The 12601-nt window shown below is 38.0% G+C and overlaps 1 protein-coding gene across 1 annotated transcript in view; it reads left to right on the top strand.

The window, feature by feature from the left end:
* The first annotated feature begins 448 nt into the window (after positions 1-448).
* BTBD8 (BTB domain containing 8) overlaps positions 449-12601 on the top strand; it is a 106355-nt gene continuing 94202 nt past the window's right edge. Inside the window, exons 1-2 of the mRNA XM_077746121.1 lie at positions 449-723; positions 6243-6440. Of these exons, the coding sequence (XP_077602247.1) occupies positions 575-723; positions 6243-6440 (347 nt within the window). The 5' untranslated portion in view covers positions 449-574. The remainder of the gene's footprint in view (positions 724-6242; positions 6441-12601) is intronic.

Below are 12601 nucleotides of genomic sequence, written 5' to 3'. Positions count from 1 at the left end.
GAGTTCTTTCCCTGCTCCTCACATCCCGTTTTTCTTGCCCAAAACAACAAAGCGAGGGAGCGTGACTCGCTACAGGAAAGGCCTCGTGAACCTGTTCTTCCCTAGAAAAAAAGCTCTGACAACCCAATAAGATATAATGTGGTGGAAACGCGCGCAGGTTGATTTGCATTAAGGGATCGCCTCGCCATAAAACATCTATTAAAATGAGTAGCTAGCACCACCCGCAACGCAAAGCGGAAGAGGACAAGGAGTCGCACAGATTGATTATCCCCAGAGACGGTTTGATCCCTGGGCAATCGAGGCGGGGTGCTCGCCGGCCGAGGTAAACAGAGCTACTACGCCTGCGCACACCCTTCCCGGGTCACGTGCAGGCGCCGGCCTCCGAGAATGCCCCAGATAGCTGTGTGGCTGCAGTAAGGGACCGTGTGCAAACCGACCGGAGGCGTCAACCTTTCCCTGAGGAGAGGATTTGGGTAGGAGAGGAGCGTAGGGTCGGAAACGCCCCTTTCTTCCACCGCCGGAGATTAAGAGCCGCTACTGGGCCTGCGGGGCGCCGCCGCTCCTTTTGTGGGACATGGCCCGCTGTGGGGAGGGCAGCGCGGCGCCCGTGGTACTTCTGAGGGGCCCTGGAGTTTGCAGGAAGGGGTTGCAAAGGAAGGGGCCCTGTGAGCGGCGCCGGCTGAAGGCGGTGATATCGGAGCAGCTGAGCCAGGATCTGCTCAGGTAGGAGGAGGCGGGAACGCTGGCTGCCTCAGTTCCTAACGCATCCGTCTTCGCCCCAGCAGCGGTGGCTCCTTCTCTGCCTCTTCATCCCTCCTCTCCGCGTTCTCCTCGCCTCAGGCTTTTGAGGGACGAGTACCAGTCTCCTCACTACAGAGCCGTTCGCTCGCCCTAAAAAAAGTCCCGAGCACCTCGGAGACTATGTACCAGATTCAAAAAGGAAACCAAAATTATCATCATAGTTACGTGCAGCACCAGTTTATGCCAAAATAACACGAGCAGGCTTAGTTCTGGAAAGACCTGTCGCTAAGGTCGAGTTGGATCCAGGTTTCATGGTCCTGAAAAGTACACTTAAAACAAAAATAAGCTTAAAGAGTTTCAGAAAAATGATAAAATTCGGTATGAAAATAAATATTTAGGTTAAGGAAAAATAGAACAATTAGTGTAGCATTACAGGTCACTTTCTTCCGAGCACTCTTTAAACAGTTTATCAAAAATGCATGGAAATACTTCCTGGTTGTAACCTGGCTTCCCCTCTCCACCTAAAACACTCTACAGCTCCCAGCAACTCCCAGCTCCCATGAGGGCCCAAGCAAGTGGAGGGTTGTTATGAACCTTAACTCAGGCTTTGGTGAATCCAGGTAATGACATCTCAGTTTATAAAGAAAATGAAGCTTAGGAATGTTCCCTAGCCAATTGCCATTTCCACCAAAACTGATTCCCCAGCTTTGGTGTTGGTCAGAATCACCTAGAGGGCTCGTTAAAGTTTAGATTTACTGGGTCCCAGACCATTGTACTCATTCAGTTGGTCTGGGCTAGAGCTTTTGCATTTCTAATGAGGTCCCAGGAGATGGTGATGCCGATGGCCCAGGTTACACTTTAAGAACACTGAGCTAGAGTAAACATAATTACCACTAATAACCAACTGTTGTGCTTTCTGTGGCCCACACTTAAGGCTCCAGCAGCTGTAAGATGAGCTTTCTATAAAGTAAAAAAATTTCCTTTTTTAATTTGGGCCTATCTGCCCAAGATGCTGCTCTGAGTCCAACAGTGGGAGATTAATGTAAAAGATGGAAAAATAAAACTGAAGTTGTTCCGTTTCTAGGCTAAATCTGTAAGGATGAGGCACTCCTTCTCTTTAGTGGCTTTATTCTCCTGGCTTAAGGTGTCAAGATTTTAAGGAAGATAATGTGTCTATGTAAAGAAAATAAAATTAGAGTATAGCAAGTGAACAATTTATGCTCATCCTAGTAGTAATTGAGAATAGAACCCTGAACTCCCAAGTTCCTGTTACAAGCAGAGAAAAATAGATGCAGCAGTTCTTTCTTGTTTAATTCTTTTTTTAAAAGTTTATTTATTTTGAGAGAGAGAACATGCGGTGCACTTGAGAGCATGAGTGGGGGAGGGGCTGAGAGAAGGAGAGACAAAATCCAAGCAGGCTCTAGGCCATCAGCGCTGGATGTGTGGCTCCAACTCAAACTGTGAGGTCATGACCCAAGTCGAGATCAAGAGTCAGACGCTTAACTGATGGCATCAACCAGGTGCTCCCCCCCCCCCTTTTAAACATAAACCTTCATATGTGCACCCAGCCACCTTAGTTGCTGTGCCAAATGAATCTTTTTCAAGCACAGCCATATAATTGATTTATTCTGCAAATATTAATGAAGTATCTACAACCACCATGTACCTAGATTTGTACTAGGTCCTGAAGAATCAAAGATTAAGAAGACATAGCTTTGGTGTTGTGCTTACCCTCTAGTTAAAGAGATAATAGCCAAACAATAGTGATGGGAACTGGGGTGAGTTTGGGGAAGGCTTTTTAGGGTGACATTTGAGTGATCTGTTGAGGATTGATTAAAAATTCATTAGGTAAAGATTAGGAAGAGAGAAGCCAGAGGATATCTAAACAAAGGGAATTGCTTTTACAACTAGGCACAGAGATTTGAAAGGGTTTGATTTATTTTGGGAAAGCAAGTTGTATTAGATTCTTCCCAACAGCAAGGAACAGAGATACCTCTGGGTTACTTGAGATAATAAGGTATATGGAGAAATGAGTAACATAGGAAACTTTCAGTGGTTGAGAAGCCATATCTGATGTAGAGTTGGAAAGTTGGGATATGACAGCAATTATACAGTAAGACTTCCCTGAGAAGTGGACCAATATTCTTGTTATTGTTCCCATTTAACAGATAAAGAAACTGAACATTAGGGGTGAAGTGGTAGAGTTAGAATAAAAACCTAGTCTGACTCCAGAGACATGAAAGTGATTTGCTCAAGGTCACACGACCAGACTATGAACCCAGTGAGTCTACCTTCTCTGCAGTAGTTATGCAAACTGATCTTCCATTAATTTTGTTCCTCCATTTCTGCTTCTGTCCTTACCCACTTCTTTTTTTTATTCTACCTTGGATTTGCTTTGAAACTCTCCTAGAATGTCATCAGTCAGTTGCTATTTATTATAGAACATCTCTGCTAGAGTTGACTTGTTTACCACATTGGCTAATGGCAAATGTTGGCTCATTCCATTGTCCATTCAGATGTGATTATGAGCATCAGGGTCATGTGCTACAAAGCTGAGCCATATATAAATGATAAATGAATTTGGTAACTTTTGGGGAAAGGCTTGTGGGTATAGTTTCCATTCAAAGTGACAGCAGATGAGGGTGAATGGGGAAACTAAGACTAGACCATGGAGGCCTTTTTTCTTCAGTGAAGAGTTTGGAATGTATTGTGGAAGCAGTGGAGAGTATTTTTTAGAGAGAGAATTGACATATTTAGTTCTTGAGTTGAGGGAAGAGAAATAGGAAACAAGGAAATCAGCTAGCAGATTTTTGTAATAGTCAAGGGATACGTAATGGCAGTGGCAATGGAAAAAGCGAAAGGGATTCACATGTGCAATTGATGGACTTGGTGACCAATTACATGTGAAGGTATAGGGAAAGGGAAACAAATCTTAGAGCATTTGAAAGGGAGGAGTATGGTGAATGTTCAGGAAACCGTATCCAGGAGATAATTGGAAATACGTTTGGAGTTTAGGATGAAAGTTGGAGTAGCAGGTATACGTTAAAAGTTGGTGGCACCATCAGCACCCAGTTGTTCAAGCCAAAAAGAGGGGGTATTCTCTTCCATTCACCTTCTACATCCGATCACCAGCTCCTGCCAGTTTTATTACTGTAGTATATTTTAATTTTATCCCCTGTTCTCGGTCATCATTGATCTCTCCTGGCTCAAGCCTTAACATCATTCAACTGTGTTGTGCAGCATTTTCCTCATTTTTGTTCTCATTTCCCCCTAATTCCTCTTCTACACAACTAATAGATGATATTTTGAAACATGAATTTGTCCATGTTTCATATCATTTGATTCCCCTTCAACTGTAACATAGAGTGAAACTCTTTGCCTTTTATTTATCTTCATTTGTCACTTCTCAGTCCCTCAGTACTCTCTGCTGACCATTTTGTAGCTCCACACTCACACATACCTTAGCAAGGAACATGGAACCAAGAACTCTCTGGGACCTTGCCTTGTTCCCCTGACCAACTTTTATTCAATCTTTAAAATCTCTTTATTGTGTGTCCTCTATAAGGTCTTTTTACATGTCTGTCTCTGAAAAATATTTACTTATTTGGGTTATTGAATTATCACACTCTGTAGTTTTCAGACCTGTCTTTCCTACTATTCAATAAAATTCTTGAGTGTACATATGATGTTTTAGTCATTATCTGTCCCCAGTGCTTGCTACATCATACATGCACATAGTGATAGTCAGTCCAAAATGCACTAGATAGGTTAATGCATAGTTGGCAGAGAAATGTCATAGAACGAAGCTGGGCCTTGACATGGTTGAAGCTTTGCTCCAACCTGTCCTTCCTCTAGACTTTACTATTAGGTGAGCCAATAAACCTCTTTAATGTTTAAGCCAGTCTGAGTCAGATACCTCTGTTACTTTTAACACACAACATTTACTTGTAACTGATATGATTTTGTTTAAAAAAGAGGGCACTATATTTTCATATTAACAATTTTTTAAACATATTAATTTTTTTTATTTAACAAATACTCATGAGCATGCATTATGAACAAGGGAGATACCCTAGTGATGGTTATATGGCTGTTAGTTGCATTGCTTCCTTATGCATTTGAGGAGGAGTGTAGGATGGAGTGAAGGTGGGTGGGAGAAAGGAACAAATTGAGTATTTGTACAGTTTTTTTTTATTAATGTTTGAGAGACAAATACATTTTTGCATAACTTTAAAAACCACTTATGGAAATTATTTATTGATGAAAATATTGTCTAAAATGCTTCTGCCTTTTCATTGTTTCCAGGGTTCTGAAAGTTTTGTGCTCTGAAGCATTTGTTTTGTTTAGGGTAAAATACAACAAAATTCAACAAGCAGATACTGAGCTGTACATACTAAATATACAGTTTTTGCCTTTGGGGAATTTATCATCTAGTAGAGAGAAAGACACAAATAATGATGCCATGACAAGTGCTGTAGTAGAGGTATGCACCAAGTGTGTTGGAATCAGAGGCAGGAGCCATTAACTTGGTCTTGGGGGAATATGAGTGTCAGTGGTAACATTCGAAGCTTTCACTGTAATGGATATCTTAATCCATTACTTGTACCTCCTCTACGGTACTGGTGTGATTGCCAGTTATATTCTGCAATACAGAAATCCCCTGAAAATACATACTTTGCCAAGGATAATGATACAGTCATAGGAAGTATTAGTATTCAGAGAGTAGAAAAATAGAGTTTCCACAGGGACAAAAGATTATGACAGTTTGTATTATGATGCTGACTTCTGTTCTTCCATCTCTTGACATGTAATCAATGGGCTTTACCATAACTGTGCCTGTGTATTAGTAAAAAGGAGTTGAATGGGTTACCCCATGAGCCCATTTTAATAATATATTAGAGCATGTGTGAGGAAAAAAATGGAAAAGGGCTTAAATGTCACATTCTTGATGGCCAAGCCTGCCTTTTCAGACTTGGTATTTAACAATAGTTGGAACAAAATGTACCAGTTTCTAATCTGGGATTGTCTATTGTTATATTCGGTTTGCATGTGTTGTTGACATTTTACTTTTTTTGCTTCTTTTAGTAAGATTTTAAAAAATTGATTCTTTTCAATAGTCAGTGACAATATTACTTTGTGTTCTTTTTCTGAAATAAGTCTCAAGTAGGTACATTTTTAAGGAAAATCAACACAAATAGCAGAAGATAAATTTTATTATTACCAGAGGAAATTAAAAAGAAATTTTCCAGAAGTCCTACTTTTTAGTGTAATTACCTTTGTTTTCACTATAAATTTTAGAAAATTAGATTCTAAGCTAATATTAAATAGTATTTTTGGAATGAATGGAGAACAAACTCCATTTCATGTTAACCTATTTTTGTTTTGTTACTTATCTCTGTAATTTTTAGTTTGTTATTTTGAAAAGTTATTTTATAAAAATGGGTATGTTACATATTTCTGAGTATCACTAATTAAACTATGGTTCCTTTTTATCATTTCAGGCTCCTAACAGAAGAAATCCATACAGATGTTACCTTCTCTATAGGCTGTACTTTGTTCAAAGCACACAAAGCAGTCCTTTTAGCAAGGGTTCCTGACTTCTATTTTCATACTATTGGACAGACATCAGATAATTTAACAAATCATGAGCCTGCTTTTGTGGAGAACTTTGAAGCTTCAGAATTTAGAAGATTTTTACAGTAAGCGCTTTATCTTTTTTCTCTTAAAGTCCAATATATGATTGCTTATCTTTTAAACACATTTCATATCTGTTTTATAACCTAAGAAAAATCCATTCATTTAAATTCCAATTATCTTAGTAGAGGCTAAGTATTAGTATTAGAGTATTAGAGCCTTAGTATTGGAAACGACTAAGTACTAATTTGAGATCAAGCCTGAAAGAGGAGAAATGGTGTGGTCTCTAGTAATTCAAGTGAATTACTCCTTGCCAGGGTTTTTCGACAGTGGCACTATTGACATTTTTGGTTGGGTAATTCACTGTTGTCGGGGCTGTGCTGTGCAGTTTAGGATGTTTAGCATCATCCCTGTCCTCTGGCCCCTGGATGCCAGTAGCATCCTTCCTGAGTTCCTCCAACCCCCAATTGTGAGAACCAAAATGTCTGCCAGACATAACCAAATGTCCTCCTGAGGGTAGAATTAACCCCATATTAAGAACCATTGCTATGTATTTATATAATATATAAGTTCACATATGTATTTATGTAACCACTTATATATATCTTTAAATTTTATAATGTTTATTTTTGAGAGAGAAAAAGAGACAGAGTACAAGAGGGCAAGGGGCAGAGAGAGACAGAGTACAAGAGGGCAAGGGGCAGAGAGAGGGGGAGACACAGAATCTGAAGCAGGCTCCAGACTCCGAGCTATCAGCACAGAGCCCAATATGGGGCTTGAACTCACAAACTGTGAAATCATGACCTGAGCTGAAGTTAGGTGCTTAACCAACTGAGCCACCCAGGTGCCCCTACTAACTTCTGTATTGTTGGTATGCAAAGCTTTAAATAGATTATGTTTATAAAAATATGAGATCATAACTTTTTATTCTTTTTTTTTAATGTTTATTTTTGAGAGCGAGAGAGACATACACACAGAATGAGAGCAGAGGAGGGGCAAAGAGAGAGGGAGGTACAGAATCTGAAGCAGGCTCCAGGCTCCAAGCTGTCAGTTTGGAGCCCGACGTGGGGCTTGTACTCACAAACTGTGAAACCATGACCTGAGCCAAATTTGGACGCTTAACCAACTGAGCCACCCAGGCTTCCCATAACTGTTTATTCATATGGCTTGTACATGGTCAAAATTTTTGAAAATATAATATCCATTGAACTCACTAGTAATTTTGGGGACTTGTGTTTGCGCAACTTAGAGATTTCATCAGCTAAGTAATGGGAGAAATCAGTTTAAATTAATCCCCATTCTAATTGAATAGAATTTCACTTTAATGGTTTATTATTTTCTGCACATATGTGTAATTATTGGATACTCATTTTTGCTAAATGTATCCAGGAAGGAATTATTTTCTAATGTAGTTCCTCAAAATTATATCTCTTAGACTTTATGACATTTAAATGGCATGGACTCTAAGGCTAGAATTCCTGAGTTCAAATTCTCTCTCTGCCATTTGGAAGGCAGCTATGCTCACCACTATACCACCAACGCTGCTCCTCTCTCTGCCTTTGATAGTTGTGTGTCACAAACTTAATCCTTCTGTGCCTGGAATTTCCTCAGATGTAAAATGCCTGGCACATAATAAGCATCATAAAAATTCACTAAGTTTTTTATGTTTTTAAATGTTGAGGTGTTTATTTGTATTTCATTTCAGTTTTTTAAATCCTGCCCTCCCATTTCTTCCCCTTTTCTAATATATGGAAGTCGATGTTGTTCTAAATATTTTAGTGGTTTTCTGTCATACCACCCCTCACATATACTTATTCAGCAGGTATTTATTGTGCCCAATTATGTGCAGGGCTCTGTGTATAGGGCTAGGTATGTACCAGTTAGTGGTTCTTGATTTGAGTACTTAATGATGACAAGTAAATGTGGAACTAACTTTTAAAGCCAGTACGGGCAATGATGTCACTGAATTGTACTACACATTTGTCAATTACCAGTTATTAAGAATATCTGTATTTTTAAAAAAAAAATTTTAATGTTTCATTTATTTCTGAGAGAGAGAGAGAGAGAGAGACAGTGTGAGCAAGGGAGGGTCAGAGAGAGAGGGAGACACAGAATCCGAAGCAGGCTCCAGGTTCTGAGCAGGCTGTTGGCACAGCCTGACATGGGCCTCGAACCCACAAACTGTGAGATCATGACCTGAGCCGAAGTCAGATGCTTAACCGACTGAGCCACCCAGGTGCCCCAAGAATATCTGTATCGAGATATAATTTATATACCACAGATATAATCCACCCATTTAAAGCATATAATTGAGTGGTTTTAGTATTTACACAGAGTTGTGCAGCCATATCCATAATTTAATTTTAGAGTGTTTTCAACACTCCAAAAAGAAACCCAAGAGCCATTAGGTATCATTTTCCATTCCCTCACCCCCCTGCCCCAGGCAACACTAACCTACTTTTTATGTCTATGGATTTGCCTGTTGTGGACTTCTCACAGATATGGAATCATAAAATTTGTGGGGTTTTGTGACTAGATTATTTCAGTAACCATGATATTTTCAGGCTTCCTCTTAGTTACATGAATCAGAACCTCTGTTTTTTAAATTGCCAAATAATACTCCATTGTATGCCTATACCATGTTTTCTTTACCCGTTTGTCAATTGGTGAATATTTATATTGTTTCCACTTTTGGGCTATTATGACTAATGCTGCAGTGAACATTAGTATGCCATTTTTTTGTGTGAACCTGTTTTCATTTCTCTTAGGTATATATCTAGGAGTGGAATTGTGGGTCATATGGCAATTCTGTTTAACTTTTTGAGGAACTGCTAGATTCTTTTTCCAGAGAGGCTGTACTGTTTTACATCCTGACTGGCAATGTAGAGGACTGCATTTTCTCCACATCCTTGTAATACATATTATTATCTTCTTTTTTATTATAAATGTTCTAGGGAATACGAAGTGGTACCTCATATTCATTTGTATTTCCCTGATGGCTAATGATGTTGGCATATTTCCTGTGTTTATTTGTCATGATATATCTTTTCTAGAGAACTGTCTATTCACATCATTTGTCCATTTTTCAATTGGGTTATTTATCTTTTATTATTGAATTATAAGTATTCTTTATATATTCTGGTTATTAGACTCTTATCAGACACATGACTTGCAGACATTTTCTCCCATTGTATTGGTTGTCTTTTTACTTTCATCATGGTGTCACCTGCAACACAGAAGTTTTGGATTTTATTTAATCTTTTTTAGTTTTAGATTTTAATATAGCCTAGTTTATCTAATTTTTCATTTGTCACTTGTGCTTTTGGTATATTATATTTGCTATATTATATTATAAATGAGAAACCATTGTCTAATCCAGGGTTATAAAGATTTACTCTTATATTTTCTTCTAAGAATTTTATGGTTTTATGCTTTTAGCTCTTACATTAAGTCTGTGATCCATTTTGAGTTAATTTTTATGTATAATGTAAAGAAGGGGTCTAAATTCATTCTTTGTGTATGGGTATCTAGTTTCATCACCATTTTTGAAGAGACTGTTTTTTCCCTACTGGATTGTCTATGTACTCTTGTTGAAAATCACTTGCCCACTGCTATGGGACTGAATTGTTTCCCCCTCAGATTCATATATTGAAACTCTAACCACCAAGATGATGGTGTTTGGAGATTATGCTTTGGGGAGGTAATTGGATTTAGATGAGGTCATGAGGGTCCCACCTCAAGATTGTAGTAGTGCCCTTAAAAGAAGACTCCCCTGAGAGCTTGTTTTCTCTCTATACCGTGTGAGAACACAGTAAGTAGGTGACTGACTACAAGCTATGAAGAGAATTCTTACTGGAATCCAACCATGGTGGCTCCCTAATCTTGCATGTTCAGCCACCAGAACTGTGAAAAATAAATTTCTGTTGTTGAAGCCAGTCTTACTCCTAAACCATAAGCCATTAGCCGTATTTTGTTATGATAGCCTGAGCTAGTCCACATGTAAATGTTAGGGTTTATTTCTGGTCTTTCGATTCTGTTCTCTTAGTCTGTATGTCTGTCTTTAATGCCAGTGCCAATTGTCAATTGGACTTTTGTGAGAAATCGAAGTTGGATTTTTGTGTTTTTATGTCCTGCATCCTAGTCTTTTATTTATTTGCTGACATACATTTTGCCTGTAATCCAAATCATATTGACTTTAGTGTAGAAAATTCTTTTTGGGTAATTAAATTTTAAGTATATTTGTGTCATTTGGCTTACTTTTCTTCTTTTTATGCTCTGACATGCTTGAATGATCTGATTTGTTAATTATTTCAGAGTTTGTTATATGAAACTCCTATATGCATAATTGGAAAATTGCCTAACCTTGTCTTACCCTGTGTGTAAGAATAGTATGACATAATTTAAACAGATACTTTAAGTGCAATATAAAATGATCTTAGGCTCATCATTGAGTTCTGAATATCAGTTTTAAAATGTGTACTATTTTTGTTCTAGGAGGTGATATAGTGATATTGTCCTAAGAGCAGGCTCTGTAGTCAGAGCTCACTTCTAACTGTGTGAACTTTGACTAATCACTTACTGTTAGTTTCCTGATCTGAAAAATGGACATAACAATATCTACCTTACTCAGAGTGTTATTGTGAGGGTTAAATGAGATGCTTATAAAGCACTTAGCACAATGGTTTGGCATACAGTAAACACTGAATATATTTTATTCAACTTATTTTAATAAGTTGTTTATAGTAGTAGGTCCTATAACATGACACATTTCTTGAGTGTAAGTTTATTATTTTATTCTTTTTTAAAAAATATTTTAAAGTAATCCGCATCCAGCATGGGGTTTGAAATCACAGTCCCTAGATAAAGAGTTCCATGCTCTACCAACTGAGATATCCAGGCACCCCTTGACTGTTTGTTTAGATGAGATGATGGGATCTGTCACATTTTTACATATCAGAGAAAGGGGGAAACTACATTAATGTTTTCCTGTGTTTATTGTCATTAAAAGTGATAGATGAAAAGATTGAGAGACAGCATGGTAGAGTGGAGGAGGCATTGGACTTGGCAGCAAGGCAGAGATCTGCCTCTGGGATGTGCATTATCTTGTGTTATGATTTCTTTGAGCCTCATTTTTCTCATATTTAGAACAAGGAGGTTTGGAGTAGATGGTTTTGTGCTTCATAGCACTTCACAGCCCTCTATTTTAAGCAGTTAATCACATTTTGTTTTGTATTAGGTTAGTCATATATGTCTGTGGTTATGTAAGCTCCTTGAAATTAGATCATCTCGTAGATGTGAACATGCTCACTGGTATTTTGTATAGTGTTTTGCACATAGAAAATGCTTGTGATGTACTCCTTCATTTTTTTTTTCAGCAGATTGCATTGTGATTTGTCTGTATTAATATAAAGTGTAAGGAGAGGATTATAATGTAAAATATTGAGATTAGTTCTTTTAGTAAAACTCCTAAAAACTAATATTTAAAATTTTTACTTATGAAATTCAGCCCTATTATTAGTGGCTTTATTGCACATTCTTTCTCTTTAGATAACCAATAAAATTTTTGAAGTACTGTTATATTGCTACTCACTGTAGAGTCCTTTGGTATTATGCACTTGAGTTAGAGTGGGAAATGCAGTCTTTGAAAAATTGTTTTATATACAGTGTAATCATATATAGTTCAAAGAGTTGGCAGTGAAACATAGTTCTTCCTTCATGACCTCATGGTTAAAATTCAACTTAACTTAGTATCATAAAAAGCTTTGATTTCCCAAGAAGACTTACCCTGTTAAAGTTGTCAGAGTGTATGCATGTTTATGTATGTGCGTGTGTGTGTGAGGAAAGAGGAAAGACCTTTTTTCACCCTTCAACTGTTTATGCCATTGTTCTGTTTTTTTTTTGTTTGTTTTTTTTTTAAGAGGAATAACCTTTCAATTTTCAACTTACCATCAATAACTGGGGGATGCCAAGATAACTTGTCAGTAAGGTAAACACATAGAACAGCACAGAAGAAAAGATTCTGTATCTCCTGCAGCTTTTTCAGGTAGTGGTTATTTTCTCTCTCATATTTCTTATATTAGTAGGGCTGGAAGTGGGTGGGATAGGTGTTTTGTTGTAACTGTATTTAACTATATTTTCTGTATTATTGATGCTCTGACATCTGGGGCCTCACTGGGGAGAGATTGCTCCTCCCACGGTTAAGTAATTTGTGTGAGCACACCAAATA

This window comes from Crocuta crocuta, unplaced genomic scaffold (assembly GCF_008692635.1).
Source record: "Crocuta crocuta isolate KB4526 unplaced genomic scaffold, BGI_CrCroc_1.0 scaffold48, whole genome shotgun sequence".
Taxonomy (NCBI): Eukaryota; Metazoa; Chordata; class Mammalia; order Carnivora; family Hyaenidae; genus Crocuta; species Crocuta crocuta.
This window is presented reverse-complemented; position numbering and strand designations above follow the sequence as displayed.